The sequence below is a fragment of the Mustelus asterias genome, chromosome 24 (genome assembly GCF_964213995.1).
Source record: "Mustelus asterias chromosome 24, sMusAst1.hap1.1, whole genome shotgun sequence".
NCBI lineage: Eukaryota > Metazoa > Chordata > Chondrichthyes > Carcharhiniformes > Triakidae > Mustelus > Mustelus asterias.
Genome location: NC_135824.1, coordinates 18122809 through 18148237, shown reverse-complemented (window position 1 = coordinate 18148237; position 25429 = coordinate 18122809). Strand labels below are relative to the sequence as shown.

The 25429-nt window shown below is 42.1% G+C and overlaps 1 protein-coding gene across 1 annotated transcript in view; it reads left to right on the top strand.

The window, feature by feature from the left end:
- The window catches only part of ap4e1 (adaptor related protein complex 4 subunit epsilon 1), a 72302-nt gene that overhangs the window by 5010 nt on the left and 41863 nt on the right, over positions 1-25429 (top strand). The window contains exons 2-8 of the mRNA XM_078241352.1: positions 4075-4146; positions 6190-6313; positions 7654-7727; positions 15646-15767; positions 17636-17795; positions 19457-19623; positions 23442-23515. Coding sequence (XP_078097478.1) covers positions 4075-4146; positions 6190-6313; positions 7654-7727; positions 15646-15767; positions 17636-17795; positions 19457-19623; positions 23442-23515 — 793 coding nt within the window. The remainder of the gene's footprint in view (positions 1-4074; positions 4147-6189; positions 6314-7653; positions 7728-15645; positions 15768-17635; positions 17796-19456; positions 19624-23441; positions 23516-25429) is intronic.

Here is a 25429-nt window from a genome sequence, read left to right as displayed (position 1 = left end):
GTCCGTAGAGGATGGCTTCTTTAACGTGTTTAGGGTGGAAACTGGAGAAGTGGAGCATCGTGAGGTTATCCGTGGGCTTGCGGTACAGTGAAGTGCTGAGGTGACTGTCCTTAATGGGGATGCGTGTGTCCAAGAATGCAACCGATTCCGGAGAGTCCATGGTGAGTCTGATGGTGGGATGGAACTTGTTTCAGTGATTGTTCACCTTGAGTCCAAAGGAAGAAAACGTCATCGATCTATCTAGTGTATAGCATCGGTTGAAGAGGTCTTGTTCGAACCTGTGCATGAAGATGTTGACATATGAGGCGCGAATCTGGTCCCCATGGCTGTTCCGTATTTCTGGATGACGAACTGGTTGTTGAAGGTGACGACATTGTGGTCCAGGGTGAAGCGGATGAGTTGTAAAATTGCATCTGGAGATTGGCAGTTGTCAGTGTTGAGTACTGAGGCAGTTGCAGCAATGCCATCGTCGTGGGGGATCCTGGTGTAGAGTGCTGAGACATCTATTGTGATGAGGAGTTCTCCTGGTTCAACTACTCCATGTGTGCTGAGTTTCTGTAGGAAGTCCATAGTGTTGCGACAAAAGCTGGAGGTTCTTTGTACAATGGGTTTCAGGATGCCCTCGACATAGCCGGAGAGGTTCTCGCACAGAGTCCCATTGCCCGATACGATGGGACGGACGTGTGTGTTGGCCTTGTGTATCTTCGGGAGGCAGTAGAGATCTCCAACGCGGGGAGTACGTGGGAGGATGCTCTGAAGGTCCGGATCAAAGGTCTTGATCAGTCTGAGTTGACGGGTGTGTTCTTTGGTCGGATCTGCAGGTAACTGTCTGTTACCCGCAGATCAGTTGTCGGCGACAACGCAGAATCGCTGAGCAGAAAGTGATAGCCAAGTTCCGCACACATGAGGATGGCCTCAACCGGGATCTTGGGTTCATGTCACACTATCTGTAACCCCCACGACTTGCCTGGGCTTCCAAAATCTCACTAACTGTCTTGGCTGGAGACAATGCACATCTCTTTAACCTCTGCTTAACCCTCTCTCCACTCACATTGTCTGTACTTTTAAGACTCGATTACCTGTAAAGACCCGCATTCCAACCGTTATTTTATAAATTGAGCTTGTGTCTTTATATGCCCTGTTTGTGAACAGAATTCCCACTCACCTGATGAAGGGGCAGCACTCCGAAAGCTTATGGTATTTGCTACCAAATAAACCTGTTGGACTTTAACCTGGTGTTGTGAGACTTCTTACTGTGCTTACCCCAGTCCAACGCCGGCATCTCCACATCAAGGACTGCAAGGCAGAGTGTTTGATTTTTGACTGAAGTTGGCTGGTGCAAGTTGAATCCTAGCTCTTCAGGATTCCTTGATGAGGGAAGAAAATGAAGGGAACAGACTGACAGAGATGAGAGGTTTTCAACAGAGTGAATTTTGAGTCTTAGTCTTGAATTTGTTTCCCATTGTCTGTTTATTGTTTTGGGTTAAGTTTTTTTGATGGCAGTTGCTGGGAACACTTCCTGCCTATGATGTTTATTTTGCTGGCATTTTTAATAGTGTTGGTATCATCACAGAAATAAATTATAGTGTATTGCCGGAAAATCCTGTTTTCAGTCTACGTTGTACAGTATTGTTATAGTCGTGCAGGTATTTCATGGAGTATAGTTAGTGTTCCCCTGTTGCCCATGTTTTGAATATGCCATGCAATTACTTGCAAAATAACACGGTTGAGAATTTATGCTCAGTTTTGACAATGTCACTATTTTCAGTATAATGGAACTTATTACAAATAAATAATTGTTTGAGAATATTAATAAAACATTGAGTTGTATCAGTACCAAAGTAGGAACAGCAGTTCTGCCATTCTGAAAAATATTTGTATTTTGTTCACAGCAGGTCTGTCAAGATTTAAATAGGCAAAAGAGGTGAATGAATTGAGCATAATGCTTCTCTATACCAGAACCAAAACATTTTGCTTTCTTGAAACAGAATGTTTAGTTTCAGTTTGTTTATTAGTGTCACAAGTAGGCTTATGTTCACATTGCAATGAAGTTACCGTGAAAATCCCCTAGCCGCCACACTCTGGCGCCTGTTCGGGTACAGTGAGGGAGAATTTAGCATGGCCAATGCACCTAACCTGCACGTCTTTCGGACTGTGGGAGGAAACCGGAGCACCCGGAGGAAACCCACGCAAATACGGGGAGAACGTGCAAACTCCACACAGACAGTGACCCAAGCCGGGAATCAAACTCAAGTCGCTGGCACTGTGAGGCAGCAGTGCTAACCACTGTAGCAATCTTCTCAAACGTAGAGAAATTAGGCCCAGAGAGATCAGTATTGCCATTATTTTATGTCATTGAACATTTGCTGAATGTTTTTTTTTGTGTGTATAGTTTCCATTGAAGGGATTTTCAGAGGGTCATAAGGCCAGGACCTGATACTGGTGGGCTTTGAGAATCCCTGTCCTGGAAGTCATGTTGACCTTTCGGATAGTTCAAATTTTCAATGGGCTGCCGGTGGGGGGAGGTAAGACCCTCGCGTCCCATTAATGGCTCCTTGAGCACCTTCAGGAGTTTCTTAAAGGGCCTGTGCGGAAAGAAATTTAAATTTTCAACTTTTTTTTCCCAGTGAGCCCCAACAGTCCTGTGCCGAGTAGTGATCAGCTGTTGTGTTCTCTGCGGGGGCCCGAATAAATTTGTTTGGAGGTGATTTTTGGAGGAATCTGTGGGGAAAACTGGTGCTGGCGCAAACATTGGCAGTTAACTTGTCTGCCTTGTTTGACCACCGATCACCTTCCAATTCTGAAGAGCTGCCTGCTTTTGAATCAGCAAGGCAGCGGCAGCCCCCAACATGGCTGCTGCTTAGCCAGGGAAGCAGTTCCCTATGCCTTGAGGCACTTGGTGCCTCTAATTGGGCACTGGGCTTGCTGCCTGGCCGATTGGACTATTTGAAATTCGTGTAGGGGTGAGAGAGACGTGGAATTCATCCAGGCACCTGGATCCTGACCCCGTGTCTCTCCCATACATAGCTGAGACCAGTTACTGCTGTGTGCTGCTGGGGTGAAGTTTACAAAATATTTTCACTTCTGCATCAATGATAAGCAATTGTTTTTCAATTCCTTGTGTGTAGAATATACTCCTGTAGAATTGCACACAAACGTAATTCCGTAGAAAATAAACACACAATCAGATCAGGTAAAACATGCAATTGTGATTAGAATTCTAATGTATCTAAACCAGCAACTACATAATCTATCTTTCACTCTCACCCTTCCCTATCTCATTTAGAATCTTACAAGGCAGTTTGGCCCGTCATGCCTGTTCCAGCTCTCCAAAAGAGCTACAATTGATCCTACACCTCTCCCAAAGCCAGTCCAAATGTTTCTCTCTATCCATTTTGAGTTATTATTGAATTTGCTGCCATCAGGTAATGTATCCTAGGTCATCGTAACTCACTGAAGAGGAAAAAAAATGATTCAATCAAGTTGAACATGCAGAGGAACCTCTGCCAAACTGCTTGGACCTGGTGGTCGCAAGATAAATGTTGATTAATACATCTTTTGGATCATTGTAACTCACTCATTTGGAATGGAACCCACTGTTTCCCCAACCCAAACACACAAGCCAGAGTTTTTGGTGGTGGTGTTCAGCCCAGAGTCCCGACCCAAGTTTTGGTCAGTTTTGGTACAAAGGGTAGCCTCCTGACATTAACTCTATTGTCATGGTAAAATTCCAAGTAGTTTTCTGGATTGATGTTCCATCCGGTGTATCGCTGAACTGTTTGAATAATTTCCACAACTGTTTTCCATTTCCTTAAGATTTTTGTCAAAGAAAATATTGACACAAGTTTTGGAACCCTTTGAAACTAATTTGTGAAATGATCATATCATACCTGCTCTCATAACATTGCATTCCGTAGATATATCTGCCTTAACGATCAGATTATGGACTGAAAGAAGTTATTGTTATCTGTTCGAGTGCTCTCATTTTGTCAGTAAATAATTCAAGCGTAAGCTAGAACTCATCATGTTTAACTGTTTCATTTTGTATTAACATTTAAATGTTTTTGATTTTAGGATGAGGAGAAATTGATAAAGAAGGAATTGGCTGCATTAAAAGAACAGGTCTCTGCTCCTACCACATCACTGGTAAGAATTCACCCTCTGAATCAATAGATTAATTTCTCCTTTCAATGAGTGGTCTATATGACGCGATTGTGTCTGGGAGCTCGGTACAGCATCTTTTGTGTGAGCTCTCAATAGCTGTCTGGTGCTTTAAGACAGATTCTCCAGTTGCTGGGTCAAGTATTAAAAAAAATCACATTTTATTGTAGCATTTTAAAGAGCAATATTTTAACTTTATTTATTGGTGTCACAAGTAAGTTTACATTAACACTGCAGCGAAGTTACTGTGAAAATCGCCTAGTCACCACACTCCGGCACCTGTTCGGGTTCACTGAGAGAGAATTTAGCATGGCCAATGCACATAACCTGCACATCTTTCGGACTGTGGGAGGAAACCAGAGCACCCAGAGAAAACCTAGGCAGACATGGGGAGAATGTGCAGACTTCACACACTGATCCAAGCTGGGAATCGAACCCGGATCCCTAGCGCTGTAAAGCAGCAGTGCTAACCACTGTGCCAAGATTTCATCTTGGTTGAGAACTATTAAGTAAAGAGGCATGGCCAATAAATGCAGGACAGCATCGAGGGTGAAGAGATGAGAGATTTCAAAAAGCTGCAATTGAAAATTGAACCGGTGTGTTCATACGCAAACGAGTTATAGTGGAAAAATCTTTTATAGTCTCAGCATTTTCTGTTGTATAATTTTGAACAAGTGTGTTTCTCTTAAAACCCCTTGGATAGATTTCCATTTTTCATCTTTAAGATTTATTTTCTGTTAACCTGGGGTCTTTAAAAGAAAAAACAGTTATCAACATTCCCTATTTAGAAATTCTTTTACTTTCATTCATGGGATGTGGACATCGCTGGCAAGGCCAGCATTTATTGCCCATCCCTAATTGACTTTTTTAATTTGATTTATTATTGTCACGTATTGGTATACAGTGAAAGGTATTGTTTCTTGCATGCTATAAAGACAAAGCATACCGTTCATAGAGAAGGAAACAAGAGAGTGCAGAATGTAGCGTTACAATCATAGCTTTGCCCTTGCTAGGCTGTTTCGGAGGATCACATGTAGGCCGGAACTGGTAAGGACGGGAGATTTCCCTCCTTGAAGGACATGAGTGAACAAAAACATGTTCTTACGACAAACGGCAATGGTTTCATGGTCATCATTAGACTTTTAATTAAATTCAAATTCTGCCATCTGCTGTGGTGGGATTCGAACCTGCGCCCCCAGAGCATTACCCTGGGTCTCAGTGACAATACCACCACGTTATCGTCTCCTCATCAGAGGAGCTGGTATCACTGAAGTGCACATTTGATAAGAATTTTATTGGTGGAAAGACGATTAGCATTTGAATTGAAGTTTAATCTGACAATTAACTGAAACCGCACTGTTATCTAGGGGGTGGAGGGATCATTTAGTTTCAGAATTTGTTTGGTTTATTTAAGTCTGAACACTTAACATTGTTTTCTTGTGGGGAGTACAATAAATATATTGTCTAACCATATTTTTGAAGCTGTACTTCAGAGCTAGGGAGAGAATAATCAGACGATGTTTCTGCAGTTAATTGCTGACTAGTGTCCCTACTGGGAATAAACAGTGTGGACATTAGTTGAAGACCGGAGCAAGTTTGGTGCAATGATCCTGCAGTTGAATGGCTTTCCAGCACTTCCTGCCACAGCTCACTAGTGAATGATGATTATTTGGGTGGGGGACCTGTTAGTGAACACTGTCAGAAGAACCAACTCGTGATGAGGCACATTTCAAAGTTTATTTATTAGTCACAAGTAGACTTACATTAACTCTGCAATCAGGTTACTGTGAAAATCCCCTAGTCGCCACACTCCAGCACCTGTTCGGGTACACTGAGGGAGAATTTAGCATGGCCAATGCACCTAACCAACACGTCTCTCGGACTGTTGGAGGAAATCCACACAGACACGGGGAGAATGTGCAAACTCCACACACATACTGATCCAAGCTGGGAATCGAACCCGGCGCTGTGAGGCAGCAATGCTAACCACTGTGCCATCAATAAACCTTTGCTCTCTTCCTATTACAGAAACAGATGCGAGAATGTTTGGTGCGACTGATCTACTGTGAAATGTTGGGGTACGAGGCCTCCTTTGGATATATTCATGCTATCAAACTAGCTCAACAGGGTAGTCTGATGGAAAAAAGAGTTGGTATGTTGCCTCCTCAAGAGCATTGATTGATTAAATAGATAACTTTTAAAAAAATAAATATATTTAGCTCGCCTGGTGGTACAGCCCAGGTAATTTAACTTTACAAAGCAGGAGAATTGCAGGCCTGATTATTGGTGTGGTCTGCTGATCAGTAAGAAGGATTGTACAGTATTTTCTGGATACCAAGAGCAACATTGAACAGAATTTCTGCTGCTTGTGATTTAATAACCTCTGTTAAGTTGCACAAGTAAATGTCCAGTGAGGATTGATCGATTTGGTTGTTTTCCCCCTCGATGAGATAAATTAACACCCCTCTTTTCTCTAGGTAATGCAGTAAGAATCATAGCATGGTTACAGCACAGAAGGGGGCCATTTGGCCCATGTCCATGCTGCCTCCCTGCAAGAGCATCTCATTAGTCCCACTAAAGTAAAGTTTTTAAAAAAAAAAAAGTTTATTAGTCACGAGTAAGGCTTACGTTAACACTGCAATGAAGTTACTGTGAAATTCTCCGAGTCGCCACACTCCGGCGCCTGTTTGGGTCAATGCACCTAACCAGCACGTCTTTCAGAATATGGGAGGAAACCCACACAGACACGGGGAGAGCATGCAGACTCCACACAGACAGTGACCCAAGCGGGAATTGAACCCGTGTCCCTGGCGCTGTGAAGCAGCAGTGCTAACCACTGTGCTACCGTGTCGCCCCTTTACCCTCTCTTTTCTCTGCAGCTCTGCATATTTTTAATCTTCAGAAAAATGTCCAGTTCTCTCTCTCTCTCTCTCTCAAGCCACGATTGAATCTGCGTCCACCACACTCTCAGACAGTGCACTCTAGATCCTAACCACTCCGAATTTGTGAATGGTTAGCTGGTCATTGTATTGTAAATAACATGGCAATGAACCCTAAACATAACTTTTGGCCCGGAACTATAGCCTCTCCAATCAAAATGCTTGGGACCAAGTCATTTCTGGATTTTGGACTTTTCTGAATTATAAAATGACATTAGAATGCCTAACCAAAAATGTGTGAACTGGAAAACACCAATATAAATATTTACCTGAAATGTAAAACAATGGTAGAACATTAAACTGGTTTTGCTTCTACAGGTACTGTAACTTCAATTTTTCCGCTCAAAGTACTGTACTAAAATGATGCAACTGATACTTGTGTCTGCTCAAAAGATTTTCTGGACAACCGATGTTTCTGGACTCGAGGACTAGGACTGAAGGTTTCACTGAAACATTTGACTTGTTATCCTGAAATTCTGCAGTGGGAATAACAGTAGGAATTGCACTGGAACTATTTGAGTATATTGCAGTTTACATTTTGTTTCTTTGCTAGGTTATTTGGCCGTTTCTCTCTTTCTTAGTGAAAGCCATGAGCTGCTGCTACTGCTCGTGAACACTGTATTAAAGGTAAGAAGAGATGGTATATTGAATCAATCCTAACTGTGTCACAGAAAATGCTGGCTTGCATCAATCCAAGTTAATCTGCAAACTCTGCCTTCACAGTAACTTCATTGCAGTGTTAATGCAAACCTTACTTGTGACTAATAAATAAACTTTATGTTCATAGAATCTACGGCACAGAGATAGGCCCTTTGGCCCAAACCGTCCATGCTGACCAAAATGCCTATCTAAGCTAACCCCATTTGCCTACATTTGGCCCATATCCCTCTAAACCTTTCCTATCCATGTATCTGTCCAAATGCCTTTTAAATGTTGTCAATGTCCCTGCCTCAACCACTTCCTCTGACAGCTCATTCCACATACGTACCATCCCCTGTGTAAAAAAAGTTGCTGCTCAGGTTCCCATTAATTCTTTCCACTCTTAATTTAAACCTATGCCCTCTAGTTCTCGATTTCCCCAACCCTGGGAAAAAGACTGAGTGCATTCACCCAATATATGCCTCTCATGATCTTGTACACCTTTATAAGATCATCCCTCAGTCTCCTCCGCTCCAAAGAAAAATATCCTAGCCTGTCCAATCTCTCCCTATAACTCAGTCCCTTGAGTCCTGGCAACATCCTTGTAAATCTCTTCTGCACTCTCTCCAGTTTAATAACATATTTCCTATAGCAAGGCGACCAAAACTGAACACCATACTCCAGGTGCGGCCTCACCAACGTCCTGTACAACTGCAACATTACTTCCCAACTTCTATACTCAACTATATTGTACTCTATAAATCTCATCAGCAAGGATGTAAATGCTAATAAAAATGTTTTGCAGTTTTTTTGTGATCATACAGATGCATTTACTTACCGTTTTGCAAGTTACTTTTCTACACTCTATAAATCCTTATTCTAAAACAAAAATTCTCACCTTTTCCCTCAGGTTTCCTTTAGAGTCATAAAGGTGCTTTTTAAAAGACAAAATTGTACCTGCCTCTACTACCTCTGGCAGCTCGTTCCAGACATTCACCACCCTCTGAAAAATTGCCCCTCTGGACACTTTTATATCTCTCCCCTCTCACCTTAAACCTATGCCCTCTAGTTTTAGACTCCCCTACCTTTGGGAAAAAATGTTGACTATCTACCTTATCTAATTTCTGACCCATACTGATTCTGGCAAAGCTCCTGGTTTAAGGTAACTCAGTAAGTCAGATTCTTTTTATTGTTTTGTGGTGGCTTTCACAACTTTATTCATTTTTTTTCATTGAAAATCCCAAACTATAGAATCAGGTATTGGCTAGAATTATTCTGTGCCAGTTCTCAGACCACTTGAATTGTTTAAAATTTATTCAGTAGTGTCACAAGTAGGCTTACATTAACACTGCAATGAAGTCACTGTGAAAATCCCCTAGTCGCCACACTCTGGCTCCTGTTTGGGTACACTGAGGGGGAATTTAGCATGGCCAATGCACCTAACCAGCATGTCTTTCGAACTGTGGAAGGAAACTGGAGCACCCGGAGGAAACCCACGCAGACATGGGGAGAACGTGCAGATTCCGCACAGACAGTGACCCAAGCCGGGAATTGAACTGGGTCCCTGTCGCTGTGAGGCAGCAGTGCTAATCACTGTGTCACTGTGTCGTGAATTGTGACTCACTTTTCATGTTTGAATGGGTCAATGCAGCTGACTTGTGGTAAACCAGCAGCCCTGCAAGTATCAGCATTGAGCAGAAATAAAGATCAGGGAAACCTCAGCAAAAATGTCACTTTTTTTTTTCAAAAGAGGCTTAGAAGAGAATGGTAAGTGAATATTTCTGCATAGCCACATCAAGAATACTCTGTGGCTGATGGAGAGAATGAATGTTGGAGGTTTTGGATGGGTTGCCAATCACAGCAGCTGCTTTGTTGGGTCTGTCGGACTGAAGCTCCAATGAAACTGCAGAAGCTCAACACCAACCAGGACAAAGCAGCCCGCTGGTTTGGCACCCCATCCACCACTTTAAACATTCGTTCCCTCCTCCACTGACAGACAGTGACAGCCGTGTGTACCATCTACAAGATGCACTGCAGCAGATCACCAAAGCTACTTTGACAGCACCTTCCACACCTGTGACCTCTATCACTTAGGGCAAGGACAGCAGATGTATGGGGACTCCACCAGCTTCAGGTTTTCACCCAAGCAACACACCATCCTGACTTGAAACTATATTGTCATTCCTTCACTGTAGAGAGAGAAACAGTAGTAATATTTCAAGTCGATGACCTTTCAAAAAGTGACCATTAGTCATGTTAACTCTACAATTACTATGTATTTGATAGTGGTAAAAATACTGGCACATCAAACTAAAGCGCAAAACAATCACAGCATAGTTGCAGCACATTTGATCCATTGTGTCCATTCTGGAGCAATTCGCCTAAAGTTTAATTATTAGTGTCACAAGTAGGCTGAGAGATTGAATAGGTTGGGACTTTATTCCCTGAAGCGTAGAAGATTGAGGGGAGATTTGATAGAGGTGTATAAGATTTTGATGGGTATAGATAGAGTGAATGTGAGCAGGCTTTTTCCGCTGAGGCTAGGGGAGAAAAAAACCAGAGGGCATGGGTTAAGGGTGAAAGGAGAAAAGTTTAAAGGGAATATTAGGGGGGGCTTCTTCACGCAGAGAGTGGTGGGAGTGTGGAATGAGCTGCCAGATAAAGTGGTAAATGCGGGGTCACTTTTAACATTTAAGAAAAACTTGGACGGGTTCATGGATGAGAGGGGTGTGGAGAGATATGGTCCAAGTGCAGGTCAGTGGGACTAGGCATAAAATGGTTCGGCACAGACAAGAAGGGCCAAAAGGCCTGTTTCTGAGCTGTAATTTTCTATGGTTCTAGGCTAACATTAACACTGCAATGAAGTTAACTGTGAAAATTTCCTAGTCGCTACACTCTGGCGCCTGTTCGGGTACACTGAGGGAGAATTTAGCATGGCCCCTAACCAGCTTTGGACTTTGGGAGGAAACCAGAGCACCTGGAGCAAACCCACGCAGACACGGGGAGAACATGCAGACTCTGCACAGATAGTGACCCAAGCTGGGAATCGAACCCGGGTCCCCCTGCGCTGAGAGGCAGAAGTGCTAACCACTGTGCTGCCCATGATGTCACACCCCCACCTATTTCCTATAGCCTCTCTCTCTCTCTCTCTCTCTCTCCTCTCCCCCCCCCCCCCCCCTCCCCCTCCCACACCCCTTGATGCCTTTAGTGTCTAGAAATCTATTTATTTCTTCCTTAGAAACGTTCAGTGACTTGGTCTCCATCACCTTCTGTGGTGGAGAATTCCTTGACCATGATCCCTTCCTTATCTTAATTAGATGGACTTTCTAGTGCTTTGATCAGAGCTTGATCATGTCTTGGTCTGGATGCCAGAGGAAATCATTTAATGGATAATATTTTGAGGCAAGAGTGAGCTCTACCTTTAAACCAATATATATCTAAATTATTTTGTGATCAGGTAAAGATGCCAAAATACTGTGCTTTTTCAGAGCACGCTTGTTCTAAACCTGGAATTGGAGCTCAGTCTTTAAACATTGCCAAAATCTATTGGATTATTTCTCTAACACTTAAATTGAGAAAACAAATTCAGTGCCTGTTTTTAAAAAATGCTGTGCTTACAGTGTCATACAACCATCTGCTCCTATCCACTGCAGTCTTTGTTTTCCATATTTAACAAGAGTAGGAGCTTAGCACTTTATTTGAAGTTAAAACGTCCATCAGGTGATGTCACAGCACAGAGGGCTTTTGCCTGTGATTCCAGTAAATGTGTTGGTCTGCGTGTGTGGTTTATCTGTCTGACAAGTGGCCTGATGCTTCCAGTATTTGGTAATGAAGAGTGTGCATTGATGGTTATCGAACGTCCAAGTCTGATGACAAATTTGAAGAGACCCTCGGGAAGTATGTAAGGAGAAGAATCTCACTGTGAATCTGCAAGGAATGGCGGCACAGTGGTTAGTACTGCTGCCTCACAGCTCCAGGGACCTGGGTTCAACAATTCCCAGCTTGAGTCACTCTGTGCGGAGTTTGCACGTTTTCCCCATGTCTGTGTGGGTTTCCTCCGGGAGGTGCTCCGGTTTCCTCCCACAATCCAAAGATGTGCGGATTAGGTGCATTGGCCATGCTAAATTTCCTCTTAGTGTCCCGGGATGTGTAAGTTAGAGGATTAGCGGGGTAAATATGTGGGATTACAGGTGTTGGGGGGGGGGGGGGGGGGGGGGGTGGATTGTTGTCGGTGCAGACTTGAGCCGAATGGCCTCCTTCTGTAGGGTTTCTATGATTCTATGAAATCATGGCAAAGGTATCTGAAGTTTTATCAGTTTTAGTTAAACAATTGAACTTTGAGGAAATGAAGCATTTTGGTCTTTATACTTGCTGTTTAAGTAATATGATGACTAGTTTTAAAGACGTATCAAACTTTCTTCATACCATAACATACCGGCAATCTATTTATGATGCTAAACATATCAACATCACGTGGGCATTGGGAGAAATTCTCCCCTGTAAACCATGTGTTCTAAAATTAGAAGCGTGTTTGCTATTTTGTTTTATATAACACCGAGGAAACCTGTCCCCCTTGGAGTTAAATTAAAAACAAATTCAATTAAATGAATGAACATCAACAGTACATTTGTTACTTACTGTTCCCAATTACAGTGAATAATTTTACTTAATTCAGGATTTTATTTAAAGAATTTTGAATTTTTGTATATTTGTCATTAGCTGACTTAGCAAAAGAAAGTCAATCTTGAGGATGTTGGAGGGATAACCATTAGTGCATTGGCATGCTGCGCCTCAGATTAAAAGGCCATGTGTCCACCTCATGTTAAGTTGTTATTTCTATTCGGATCACCTTTGTTTTTAGACACGGAATGGGAACTGCAGGACTTCCCGAGATTATCCCAGGAGGGAAATGTTTGAAAAATGTATTGTGTTCTTGGTTCTCATACCAATTGATCGGACTTGCAGAAATGGCCATCCTCCAGAGTGCAGTGTTTGCAAAGTTGTTAAGGAAGATAAATCACGGTGGCACAGTGGTTAGCAGTGCTGCCTCGCAGTGCCAGGGACCCGGGTTTCATTCTTGGCTTGGGTCACTGCCTGTGTGGAGTCTGCACGTTCTCCCCGTGTCTGCACGTTCTCCCCGTGTCTGCGCGGGTTTCCTCCCGGGTGCTCCGGTTTCCCCCCCACAGTCCAAAAGGTGTGCTGGTTAGGTGCATTGGCCATGCTAAATTCTCCCTCAGTGTACCCGAGCAGGCGCCGGAGTGTGGCGACTAGGGGATTTTCACAGTAACTTCATTGCAGTGTTAATGTAAGCCTACTTGTGACTAATAAATAAACTTTAAAACCAGATGTTTTTTTTTAAATGCTCTTAAATTTCAGCCCAGTTACAAATTTCCATTTCACATTGGACAGCAACTTTTGACTCAAATGAAATCCTAACTTCAGTGCAAGCATTAATGATTGTTAAATTGAGGTAATTTTAACAGTGTTTCAATGTCAATTCAGTTGCCCATTAGTCACCTCTCCTTTTACATCTCATGGGGATATCAGGGGAAATGCACAATGGATGGCTGAAACCGCTCCGGTCTTTTATATATCCCAAGTTTAAAACATTCCTTACCGCCCAGAGTTTAAAATGAGTGATTTTACAGGGCGATTACAATGAACTATCCAAGATGTCTCATAAATTTGCTCTGATCCCACAGACTGGTGGGATTGTCGAGGATAGCAAATGGAAGAGTACAGCATTGCGTGATAGGAAATTAGGTTTGTGTCATGACGCTGTTTGAAGTCCTCTGGAGGCAATGCGCTTTGGGAGAAATAAGCAATCACCCAATCTGTAGCTGCTATTGAGTTAGATTACTTGGCAAACGTAGAAGTGGATCATGATGTGTAGTTCCAACACTTGAAAGTTGAGTAATTTGTAATGTCTGGTAATGTTCTAAATGGTTAAATCTTGCTTTACGAAAGTGAAATTCAGGATAAATTATTTAAATATTCAGAATAAATGATTTATCAGAATTGGAGTACATGAATGCATCCAGTTGATGAGAGAATTTGAAATTCTTTTAAACCTTTTGTATTCATACGTTAAACATTAGTTCATTATATGCCTGGAATATGAATGTAGGAATAATGTGCTTTGCATTTCAAAGCAGTCATGAATATTTGGTTCACAACAGTACTTACTGGCATTTGGAAAAGTGCTGCCTTTGTTCACTTTTCATGTTGCCTTGCACAATATTCCATATGTGACAAAACAATCATTTGATACATCTTATCTCCCATCAAAATGGAGTTTAAAATCTTCATCCAGGATTTATTCCCCCAAATCTGCTCTGATTGGTGTCAATTACTGTCTGATTGCACTTTGCTGAAGTGCCTCGAGATGCTTTTCCTGTTTTAAAGGTACTATTAAAAACTGCAGTTTATATTTGCATAGCACCTTTTATTGGCACCTCGCAGGGGCCTCATTGACTAAGGAGTGTCTTAAAAGAGGGAAATGAGGTAGAGGGATGTAAAGAGAGAATTCCAAAGCTTTAGGGCCTTGGTAACTGAAGACGTGGCCACCAATGGTGAAGTGATTACAATTGGGAATGCACAAGGGGCCCAAATTAGATGAATGCAGATATCCTGGAGCTGATTACAGAGATAGTGGAGCGCAAGGGCACAGCTTTGAAAACTAGGATGAGAAATTTAAAAGTCAAGATGTTACTTGACCAGGAGCCCGGTGTGGGTTAGCGAGCACAGGCATGTGAGTGTTAATGGGATTTGCTCCGAGCTTTGACATGGGTAGCAGAGTTTTTAACTTCAAGTTTGCATTGTGGAATGTGGAAGACCAACCAGGGGCGTGTTGGGATCGTCAAGTCCAGGTGCAACCAAGGCATAAATGAGGTTTTCACCATCTATGAGCTGTGAGGGGAAGAGGGATGGAGTCGGTAGCTGGGGAACGGAGTTTGGAGTGGATCCGAAAACGATGGTTTCTGATTTTTCAATATTTAATTGGAGGAACTTCCTGCACCTGGATTTGTCGTGTGTTTTGTGGACAAGACATAACTGGGTAATTTTCAACATTGTTGATTATATGCCAATGTTGTAGCTATAATGGAACGACTTAGGGCCTCAGCTAGTTCTGGAGCAATGTCTTCAGTACTACAGCTGGGATTTTGTCATGTTACGTGGCTTTTGCTGTATCCAGTGCCTTCAACACATGGAAGGGGCTAAAGACTGGCATCTGTGATGCTGGGGCCCTCAGGAGAAGGCCGCAATGGATTATCCACTTGTACTTCTGGCAGCTGGTTGCAAATGTTTCAGCCTTGTATTTTGTGCTGTGCTTGGCTCCCACATCAGCAGTGGTTGTGTAATTTTATTTTGATGCATTACTTAAAAGGTTGGTTTCACCCAGTGATTGGGAGGGCTGAAATAATATTGAATGAATTTTTCTTTGTACGCTAACTCTTACCATGACACCTGAACAAAATTCATCTGCTTAAAGTATGTGTAACAGATGTCACTTTAAGGGTAACAAAATGGGTGGGAAAGTGAGCCTAACTGAGTTGTTCTTGCAGAGAACCTGCACTATCCCAATGGGCTGGAGGACCTGCTTCTGTCCCATGATTTCCAAGCTTTCTGGATTAAATATTTCTATGTTAGAAGTCACATATTGCTGAAATTTTATTTTCTGTATTTGTTATGCTGAATAGTAAAACACTTTTGATGTACATGTGGAAGATCACCTGTGATCTCTGAGTGGCGGAGCAGGCTTAAAGGGTTGGCTGGACCTTTCCGTATTTTTTTCTGTTGTTCCAACTTGTCTGTCTGTGTAGATGAGAAGATACAGTTCTTGCATATAAACTCAGACTTGTGTTGCTATTGATTTTAATTCTGGAAACTCTTGTCCTCATTTCAGGATCTGCAGAGCACTAACCTTCTTGAGGTGTGCATGGCTCTGACTATTGCCAGCCAACTTTTTCCACCAGATATGATCCCAGCAGTTCTTCCTTTGGTTGAAGAGAAGCTTCAACACTCTAAGTAAGTGAATATAAATCAGGGCTGTTATAAAATGGAGACATTCAGTCATTTCCAAGGCAATATTGGCACTTGTTCCATAACCTGAATCCAGGCAGGACTGTTGTGTTTTACTAGATTCACTAATATTTTCATTGGGAAGGTAGAAGACACTCACTGTTAGCCATGTATAATAACATGACGGATGCAGTCTTTACCGTACATTTTGCTGTACCAATTGGCAGGTTTGGAGAGAAGTTTAAAATAATCCTAACTTGTCAGTATGTGGACAACTGTAGCTACCTATGCACAGATAGCAGAGAAAAGTCCCCGGCTGCTCGGAAAATGCTACGCGCTCTCACTTTATAATGTTGAGCAGCTTGTATCATCTTGACCTGTACATATTCTCTAAGGAGTGTCATTGCAGTTCTGTCGCAGGACTTCCTGTATTTGACCGAGCATGATGATGTAATTTAATCAAAAAAGATAATTAATTGCTTAAAAGGCCTAAAATTCTGGTTTAAAATTGGAACATACTGTAAATGAACTTTCTTAGAAAGAAATAGAATATCTGAAAATAACACACAGGTATTTTCATTCCATAATCACCTGCACCTGAGTGTGAAATTCTCTTAAAAATCTGTTTTCCAAGTAGTACATGCACCTGACATGGAATTGATTCACTATTCTTAAACAGTCACCATCCCGGGTTTAGAGGCGTGTTAATGTTGTTGGTTCACAGTATGCAGCTCGAGTTATTGGTGGCCTTGACGCCTTAAAAATTCCTGTTTTTTTTTACTGTTTCCTCTTGCTAATTGTATTTAGTTACTTCTCTATACAGCTCCCAAGCAGACACTGAACTCAGTTCCTCTCTGTGAGCCTAGCCCTGCCCAGTCACATGACTTTTCCTGTTAAAACCTAATCAAGCCCCACTATGGAAAAACTCCTGGGGAAAATATTAAAATAACCCTGCATTAGTTCAGATTAAAACATACATTTTAGCAATTAAGAGCAATTATGCTGCTGCAGTAACAACTGGGGCTTCGGCGGGGGAGGTGGGGGGCAGACAAAACCACACCATTCATAAAACAAAGTGCTAAAACAAATCCTGCACAAAAAGCACAACACGAATACCTTTCTTAAAGGCACAGTATCGTCACTATTTACACATTGCTGTCGTTGCACCATAATTAATTTCTGACCTCTTAATAGTTAGACTATGGTCTTAAAGGAACAGACTCCTTAAACACAGCTTCACCTTTCAAGAGGAATAATAGTATTGTGCTCCTGTCACTGTAACCCACCACATTGTATAAGTTACCATGAAGAACAGGGAAATTTGCTGGTGCATGTGAATCCAAGGTTTTTTTTCCTTCATGATACTGAACTGCAGAGAACTACTGACAAGAATTCTTGGATCACTCTCTCAGAGTAGCCATGATGTGGAGTTGCCGAGTTGGACTGGGGTAGGCACAGTAAGTAGTCTCACAACACCAGGTTAAAGTCCAACAAGTTTATTTGGTAGCATGAGCTTTCGGAGCGCTGCCCCGTCATCACCTGATGAAGGGGCAGCGCTCCGAAAGCTCGTGCTACCAAATAAACCTGTTAGACTTTAACCTGGTGTTGTGAGACTACTTATTGTCTCTGAGAGTAAGCATCTAATCCATTAAAGGAATGTGGGGGAGGGCTTGAAAGTTTCAATAAATTAAATATTTTTGAGATTGCTGTTAGCAATGCACGGAATGCTTAACAATGCACAGAAGATACATGTTTCATACTTATGCTTGTTTTATAAATAATGCTCTGGCTTCTGATGAGTTAAAATTAATAATTATGAATGTAAACCTGTGTGCAAAAATGTGCTTAAAAAACAAAACAATGCTTCTTTATAGGGAAATAATAAGAAGGAAAGCCGTACTTGCCCTGTACAAGTTTTATCTTATTGCTCCAAACCAAGTTCAACACATTCATGACAAGTTCAGGAAAGCTCTGTGTGACCGGGACCCAGGGGTTATGGCTGCCTCCCTTCACATCTACCTATTGCTGATTAAGGTACAATGCTATAACCAATAATGGAAAAAATAAAGCTTTTTTTAAAAATTGAAGTTCTTTTTTAATTGAAGTTTTCTTCCCTCCCAATCTAAGTCAAAACTCATGGTTCATTTGTGAGTTTTTCTAATGCCATCAATTCACACTGGAACTTTAAAAGAAGAATGGTTAATTTGAATTGTGTGAATGATTCAAACATTTTAAAATTCTAGCAGATTTGGTTAATAATGTTGGCGAGGTGCTGACTCTGGGGAATAGTGCACGAACCCAGACAGCAAGTCTTGTCTGACCATTTTGAATCATAGAATCCCTACAGTACAGAAGGTGGCCTTTGGCCCATCGAGTCTGTACTGACCACAATCCACCCCAGCCCCTATTCCCGTTCACTCCACACATTTACCCTGCTAATCCCCCACACACTAGGGCCAATTTAGCATGGCTAATGCACCTAACCTGCACATCTTTGGAATGTGTGAGGAAACCGGAGCACCCGGAGGAAACCCACGCAGACATGGGAAAAACGTGCAGACTCCGCACAGACAGTGACCCAAGGCCGGAATCGAACCCGAGTCCCTGGCACTGAGGCAGCAGTGCTAACCACTGTGCCACCATGCCACCCACCTTTAATTTGACTAGTTGATTTCACAGCTCAACATAGTTCCTCATCACCCAAATGTGCATTTAGCTTCATCTTCCAGTCGGAGTCACTGGACAGCATTTGGAAATGATTTGATTTATTATTGTCACATGTATACAGTGAAAAGGATTGTTTCTTGCGCACTATACAGACAAAGCATACTAGACATAGAGAAGGAAAGGAGAGAGTGCATGCAGTAAGTTTTTTTTTTTAGTTTATTTATTAGTGTCACAAGTCGGCTTGCATTAACACTGCAATGAAGTTGCTGTGAAAATCCAGTGTTACAGTTGTAGCTAGGGTGTAGAGAAAGATCAACTTAATATGAGGTATATCCATTCAGAAGTCTGATGGCAGCAGGGAAGAAGTTGTTCTTGAGTCGGTTGGTACATGACCTCAGACCTTTGTATCTTTTTCTTGACGAAAGAAGGTGGAAGAGAGAATGTCCAGGGTGCGTGGGGTCCTTGATTATGCTGGCTGCTTTTCCCAGGCAGCGGGAAGTGTAGATAGAGTCAATGGATTGGAGGCTGGTTTGTGTGATGGGCTGGGATTCGTTCACAACCCTTTGTAGTTTCTTGCAGTCTTGGACAGAGCAGGAGCCATACCAAGCTGTGATACAACCAGAAAATGCTTTCTATAGTTCATCTGTAAAAGTTGGTGAGAGTTGTGGCAGACATGTCGAATTTCCTTAGCCTCAAAGTAGAGGTGTTGGTGGACTTTCTTAACTATAGCATCAGTGTGGAGGGACCAGGGTAGGTTGTTGGTGTTCTGGACACCTTGTTGAAGCCCTCCTGTATCTCGTAGCATGCAGGTCCTACGAATAACTGTAACAACCCCGTTAGTGAGGCTAATTCAGCATCTGCTAGAATTCAAACCAACAGCTTTTGTTTTGAATGGCATAAAGCTACCATGATCAGTGCATGTTTGGGTAGCAGGGTCGAGTGATGAACAAGCAAACTTTAGGAGACAGCTGTGTTTGTTTTTAAGCTTTAAAGGAATGAAACTTACTAGTTTAATTCTTCAATTTTAGGAAAATCCAGGTGGCTATAAAGATTTAACCAGGAGCTTTGTAACAATTCTCAAGCAAGTAGTTGGAGGAAAACTTGCAGTGGATTTCAACTACCATAGTGTACCAGCACCTTGGTTACAGATTCAGCTGCTGAGGATTTTGCGGTTACTCGGAAAGGATGATCAGATGTAAGTTGTTCTTCACCTAGTTTTCCTTTTTCAAGTTTAATATTGCCACGCTTGGTAGTGAAAATGTTACTGGGAAATCTCATGTTGGCATTGCGCAGTGTTTGCTGCGGAAAACGGTATGCTTCTTACAGGCAGAAGAACGTTATAGCACCACCTCTGGAACAAGTAAACCAGCAGCATGATTAGAGAATTAATCATTGATTTCAATGTACTGGGCCATTACAGCTACCAATGCGAGGATTTAACTTTAAGATAGTTTTCCATAATGTTGCATATGGGAAGTCCAAACATTATGTAACCATTGGCTGAAATTGAGTAGCGACCAGAAGTTATTTGGCTATTATGTTCAGATGTAAATTTGTCAATGTTGTACATTCTGCCTTTATTCCTGTACTTATTTCAGTTTATAAGTTCCTGTATCCATATTTATAATGGCAACTGCCTCTGTAAACTTGGCACGCTGTAAATATACTTTTTAAAGTTTTAAAGTTTATTTATTAGTGTCACAAGTAGACTTTCATTAACTCTGAAATGAACTTACTGTGAAAATCCTCTGGTCTCCACACTCCGACGCCTGTTTGGGTACACGGAGGGAGAATTTAGCATGGCCAGTGCACCGAACCAACATATCTTTCAGACTGTGGAAGGAAACTGGAGAAAACCCACGCAGACACGGGGGGAACATGCAGACTCCACACAGACAGTGACCCAAGCCTATATAAAACACACTTGTGTAAAAGTTGTACTTTTGAGATCCACATTTTTAGGTCGTAAGTAAAAGGGGCGACTTTTATTTGGGTATAGTTGATGGGTTGACATGTATGTTTGATTTGGGCTCAGATGAAATCCAGAAAAGACCATCACAATGGAATGAAGGAAAGATCAACAACACCAAATTCATAATTATTGTTCATAATCTGATCACTAACTTGAATAAATAACGTAAACATATTAAATGTTTTAAGCATTTATTTACCGGTCTTCGTTTTCATTAGCATTTATCAACCATGATCTGATTGCAGGCTTGAAGGGCTGAATTTGCCTACTGCTGCTCCTAATTCCTATGTTCCGATATATTTACGATGGAATCGATCATTAACATTTTCCAGATTATATGTTGATTCCGCAATTTTAAAAATTAGCGTCAACTTTAACACGAGGTACATAAAAAATAAAATTACAAATGAGAACAAAAGTGATGGGGTCAGTTTTCACATGAGTAGGTATGGTACCTCTTTCCTGTCTGGTCGTAATTGCATTGACGAGAGGCGTGACAAGTATATGTTTGCACTTCCCATTATAAATGTCAACATCGGAACCCGTAATGGAAAAGTTCACAGGAAGTGCGTGAGGATTTCGGGATGCAGACAGAGATAATTCAAAATAGACATTTTTGTTCACTATTTATGCTACCCTTTTCCCACAATTTAATTTTTTTATTGTGGGTTAAATTTGAGGTGTCAGCCTTGGCTTATGGAAATTATGAGGCAAGTAATTTCAGAAGGGAAGCAGCATTAAGGGAATTATATATTATGTTGAAACAATGACATGTCCTGAGGTGGTGATAAGCATTATGTAATTGCCAGTTCTTTCTTCACTAAGGCACTTTAATTTCTATGCATCATCTGTTGTACTTCAAAGTTATTTCTGATGCATTCAATTTAAAGTTTTCTTGAATTGTCTGCCGGCCAGTATGGTTATAGAGATGTTTCGATTTTGTCAAAGCCTACAACCTCTCAGTTGCAATAAGGAGCGGCATGGTGGCACAGTGATTAGCACTGATCCTCACAGCGCCAGGGCCCTGGGTTCGATTCCCGACTCGGGTCACTGTCTGTGTGGAGTTTGCACGTTCTTCCTGTGTCTGCGTGGGTTTCTTCCGGGTGCTCCGGTTTCCTCCCACAGCCCGAAAGACATGCTGGTTAAGTGCATTGGCCATGCCAACTTCTCCCTCAGTGTACCTGAACAGGGGCCAGAGCGTGGCGACTAGGGGATTTTCACAGTAACGTCATTGCAGTGTTAATGTAAGACTACTTGTGACTAATAAATAAACTTTTAAGTTTTTAAACTTTTTAAAGTTAAATGTAGAATACAGCTACGTTACTGATTGAGTTATAATTTGATCAATTATCCGGGTCCCTCTGCATTTTAAATATTTGTGATCCTTTAGTGTAAAACTAGGAGCCAACATTTAACAAAATTTCTGTCGGTGGCCAGATTCAGCTGGAGGTTTTAAACTGGCTGGTTGGAGTCTATCTAGGGACGCATTTTTTTTTGAAAAAAAATTACAAATCCCATTACAAATTAAGAAAATATTCTTATGAAATACTGGCTTGATGTAGTTCAGAAACAATAAATTTACTTTCATCTGATCCATTAATTTGGCCACTATAAATTATCACCCTTAGGCAAGTAAATTAGAGATTTGTTTTCACCTCACAGTTTAAAACTGATATGCACCACGAAAACTATACAGATAAGAAATTCCGATCTTTCGTTCCAGACAATCCACCAGCTTTTACTCTCTAAGCTTGAGTGAGACCTTTGGTCATCAGGATGAGGTACTGGGGAAAGACCCACACTTGTGTACCCCAACGAAAGGCAACATTTTCAGGAGGGAAGCTAATTAAAGGGACAAACTGCCTGCAGAGCAATTCATATTGGTTTCTTTACTACAACCTTTGCTATTAGTCATAGAGCAATACAGCCCAGAAATGAGTCCTTTGGCCCAACTGGTCCAGTCCAACCATGTTGCCCTCCCAGCTAGTCCCAATTGCCCGCATTTGGCCCATGTCCCTCTAATCCTTCCCCATCCATGTACTTATCAAAATGCTTTTTAAATGTTGCTATTGTACCTGCATCGACCACTTTGGCAGCTCATTCTGTATACGCACAGTGGCACAGTGGTTAGCACTGCTGCCTCACAGTGCCAGGGACCTGGCTTCAATTCCCAGCTTGGGTCACTGCCTGTGTGGAGTTTGCACATCCTTGTGTCCGTGTGGGTTTCCTCCGGGTGCTCTGGTTTCCTCCCACAATCCAAAGAAGTGCGGGTTAGGTGGATTGGCCATGCTAAATTGCCCCTTAGTGTTAGGGGGACTAGCTAGGGTAAATGCATGGGGTTATGGGGATCGGGCAGAGTGGGATTGTTGTCAGTGCAGACTTGATGAGCCGAATGGCCGCCTCCTGTGCTGTAAGATTCTACACCCTCTGCGTGAAGAAGTTGCCCCTTTTGAATCTTTACCCTCTCACCTTAAACCTATGCCCTTTAGTTTTCAATTCCCCTTTCCTGCGAAAAAGACTGTGCGTATTAGGAATTGCATTCTTAGCTGTCAGCCTCGGTTCATTGATAGCCCTCTCAGCTTTGAGCCATGCATTCGAGCCCCTCTGCAGTGACATGAGCACGCAATCTAGATTGACACTTCATTGCAATACTAGGGGCGTGCTGCATTGTTGGCGGTGCCATCTTTTGGATGAAATATTAAACTGAGGCCCCATCTGACCCCTCAGGTTTATGTAAAAGATTCCATGGCTCTATTTGAAGATGAGCAGAGGAGTTTTTTTAGATGTGTGATCAATATTTATCCCTCAACTAACATCATCGAAGGTGCATAAATGGCCTCATTGTTGTTGTGGAACTTTGTGTGCAAATTGGACAGCAAGTTTGTCTAAATGTGATCACATTTCAAAAGTACTTTGAACTATAAAGTGCTTGTGACAGGTGCAACACAATTGCAAATTTCTTTCTTTGTTTCTATTTTTCTGTCTGTCTCATGTATTTACCTGTCCAAATCTCTCTGAAATATGACATTCTTTTGGGGCAGAACAAGCGAACTAATGTATGATGTTCTGGACGAGTCTTTGCGAAGAGCTGAAATCAATCACAATATAACTTACGGTAAGTAACTACCTGAAAATGCAGCTTGCTTTATTTGATTGTACCAAGGAGTGGATTCTCAAAAGAAGGAATAGCATATAGTCGTTTGGTAGCACTGAACTTGAGTATTTCTGAAAAACGGGACATGATGTCGAAACTTTTCATCTTTCACTCATCAGGACAAACTCAAGAATACCAAATTTCAAAGGGAGCAACAATTTATACTTCATGAGAAAAAGAGTTTTGATTGGTTGGCAACCTGACACTGAACAAAAGCATGGGGGTGGAGGGGGAGGGAAGCAACTGTTCCCTGATGCATTCCCCATGGCAACGCCTCAACCAATTGGAGTCCAACTGCTTTTTTACAATTTAACCATAAACCTGGGGGAATCACGTTGCTTCCTGGCGCATTCTTCATGGGCAATGCCTCACCCAGTCCGTTTACTGCCACAGGTGACACGGTAACATAGTGGTTAGCACTGCTGCTTCACAGCTCCAGGGACCTGGGTTCGATTCCCAGCTCGGGTCACTGTCTGTGCGGAGTTTGCACATTCTCCCCGTGTCTGCGTGGGTTTCCTCTGGGTGCTCCGGTTTCCTCCCACAGTCCAAAGATGTGCGGGTTAGGTTGATTGGCCATGCTAAAATTGCCCCTTAGTGTCCCGGGATGCGTAGATTAGTGGGTAAATATGAGGGTTAGAGGGATTAGCAGGTAAATATGTAGGGATACGGGGATTGGGCCTGGGTGGGATTGTTGTCGGTGCAGACTTGATGGGCCGAATGGTATCTTTCTGCACTGTAGGGTTTCTATGGTACTCTTGGGATAATTGTGCCTTTTCTGCCCATGAAGGTGGAGGTGCTATTTTGCTGTGGCCCAATCGATTTGAATGTGGACCATGATGATTTTTAAATTAAAAGCCCATTAGTTGGCAGTTCATATTTTCTTCCTGGTAGTTAGTGTTGATCATCAAACATGTAGTCATCTGAATTTTCTGTATATTGTACGTGAAGTGTCATGACTGGAAACTTGGCTGCATTCTCTGTTGAAATCTTGGTAAATAAGTCCTCCGCTGTTTTACAGTTTTTGAAAAACGTGTGAAGTAGCTCAGTCAGTAATCTTAACTTGAATTTTGATCAGTAATGAATGCAAGCTGTTTCGGTTTTCAAAGCTAGATTGGATTACTGAGTTAAATTGCTTACAGGTGCAGGTCAATTACGATCTATATACTGGCACTGGATGCTATATTTGAAGAGCCTACAGTAATGGTTGGGGGTAATTATTGCAATCATTGGAGCAGTTCAAGAGATTAAGATTAGTGGATTTGGGATAGACTGCTATTTGTGATTACAAGACATGGTGTTGTACCTGACCTGCAAGCGCTTTACACCTCCTCCGTAACAGATGTAGCATTTGACTGACCGCGAGAAAGACTTCATTACCGCCCACCCCGCCAAGTGTTGCATCACCAATTTTATGACTTGGAATGTGGCAGAAAATGAAGTGTTATCAGCCATTTATTCTATAGTAAGCCAATGGGCAATTCATAGTCCGTCAGATATACCACACTTTAAATGCATTGTTCAAAATGTATGTTTCGGTATTTCTCACAACACCAGGTTAAAGTCCCAACAGGGTTATTTGGAATCACGAGCTTTCGGAGCGCTGCTCCTTCATCAGGTGACTCACCCGATGAAGGAACTGGTGCGGCAACAATAATCTCTCCCTCAATGTCAACAAAACGAAGGAGATTGTCATCGACTTCAGGAAGCGTTAAGAAGAACATGCCCCTGTCTTCATCAATAGGGGCCAAGTAGAAAGGGTCGGGAGCTTCAAGTTTTTAGGTGTCCAAATCACCAACAATCTGTCCTGGTCCCCCTCCATGCCGACTCTATAGTTAAGAAAGCCCACCAACGCCTCTACTTTCTCAGAAGATTAAG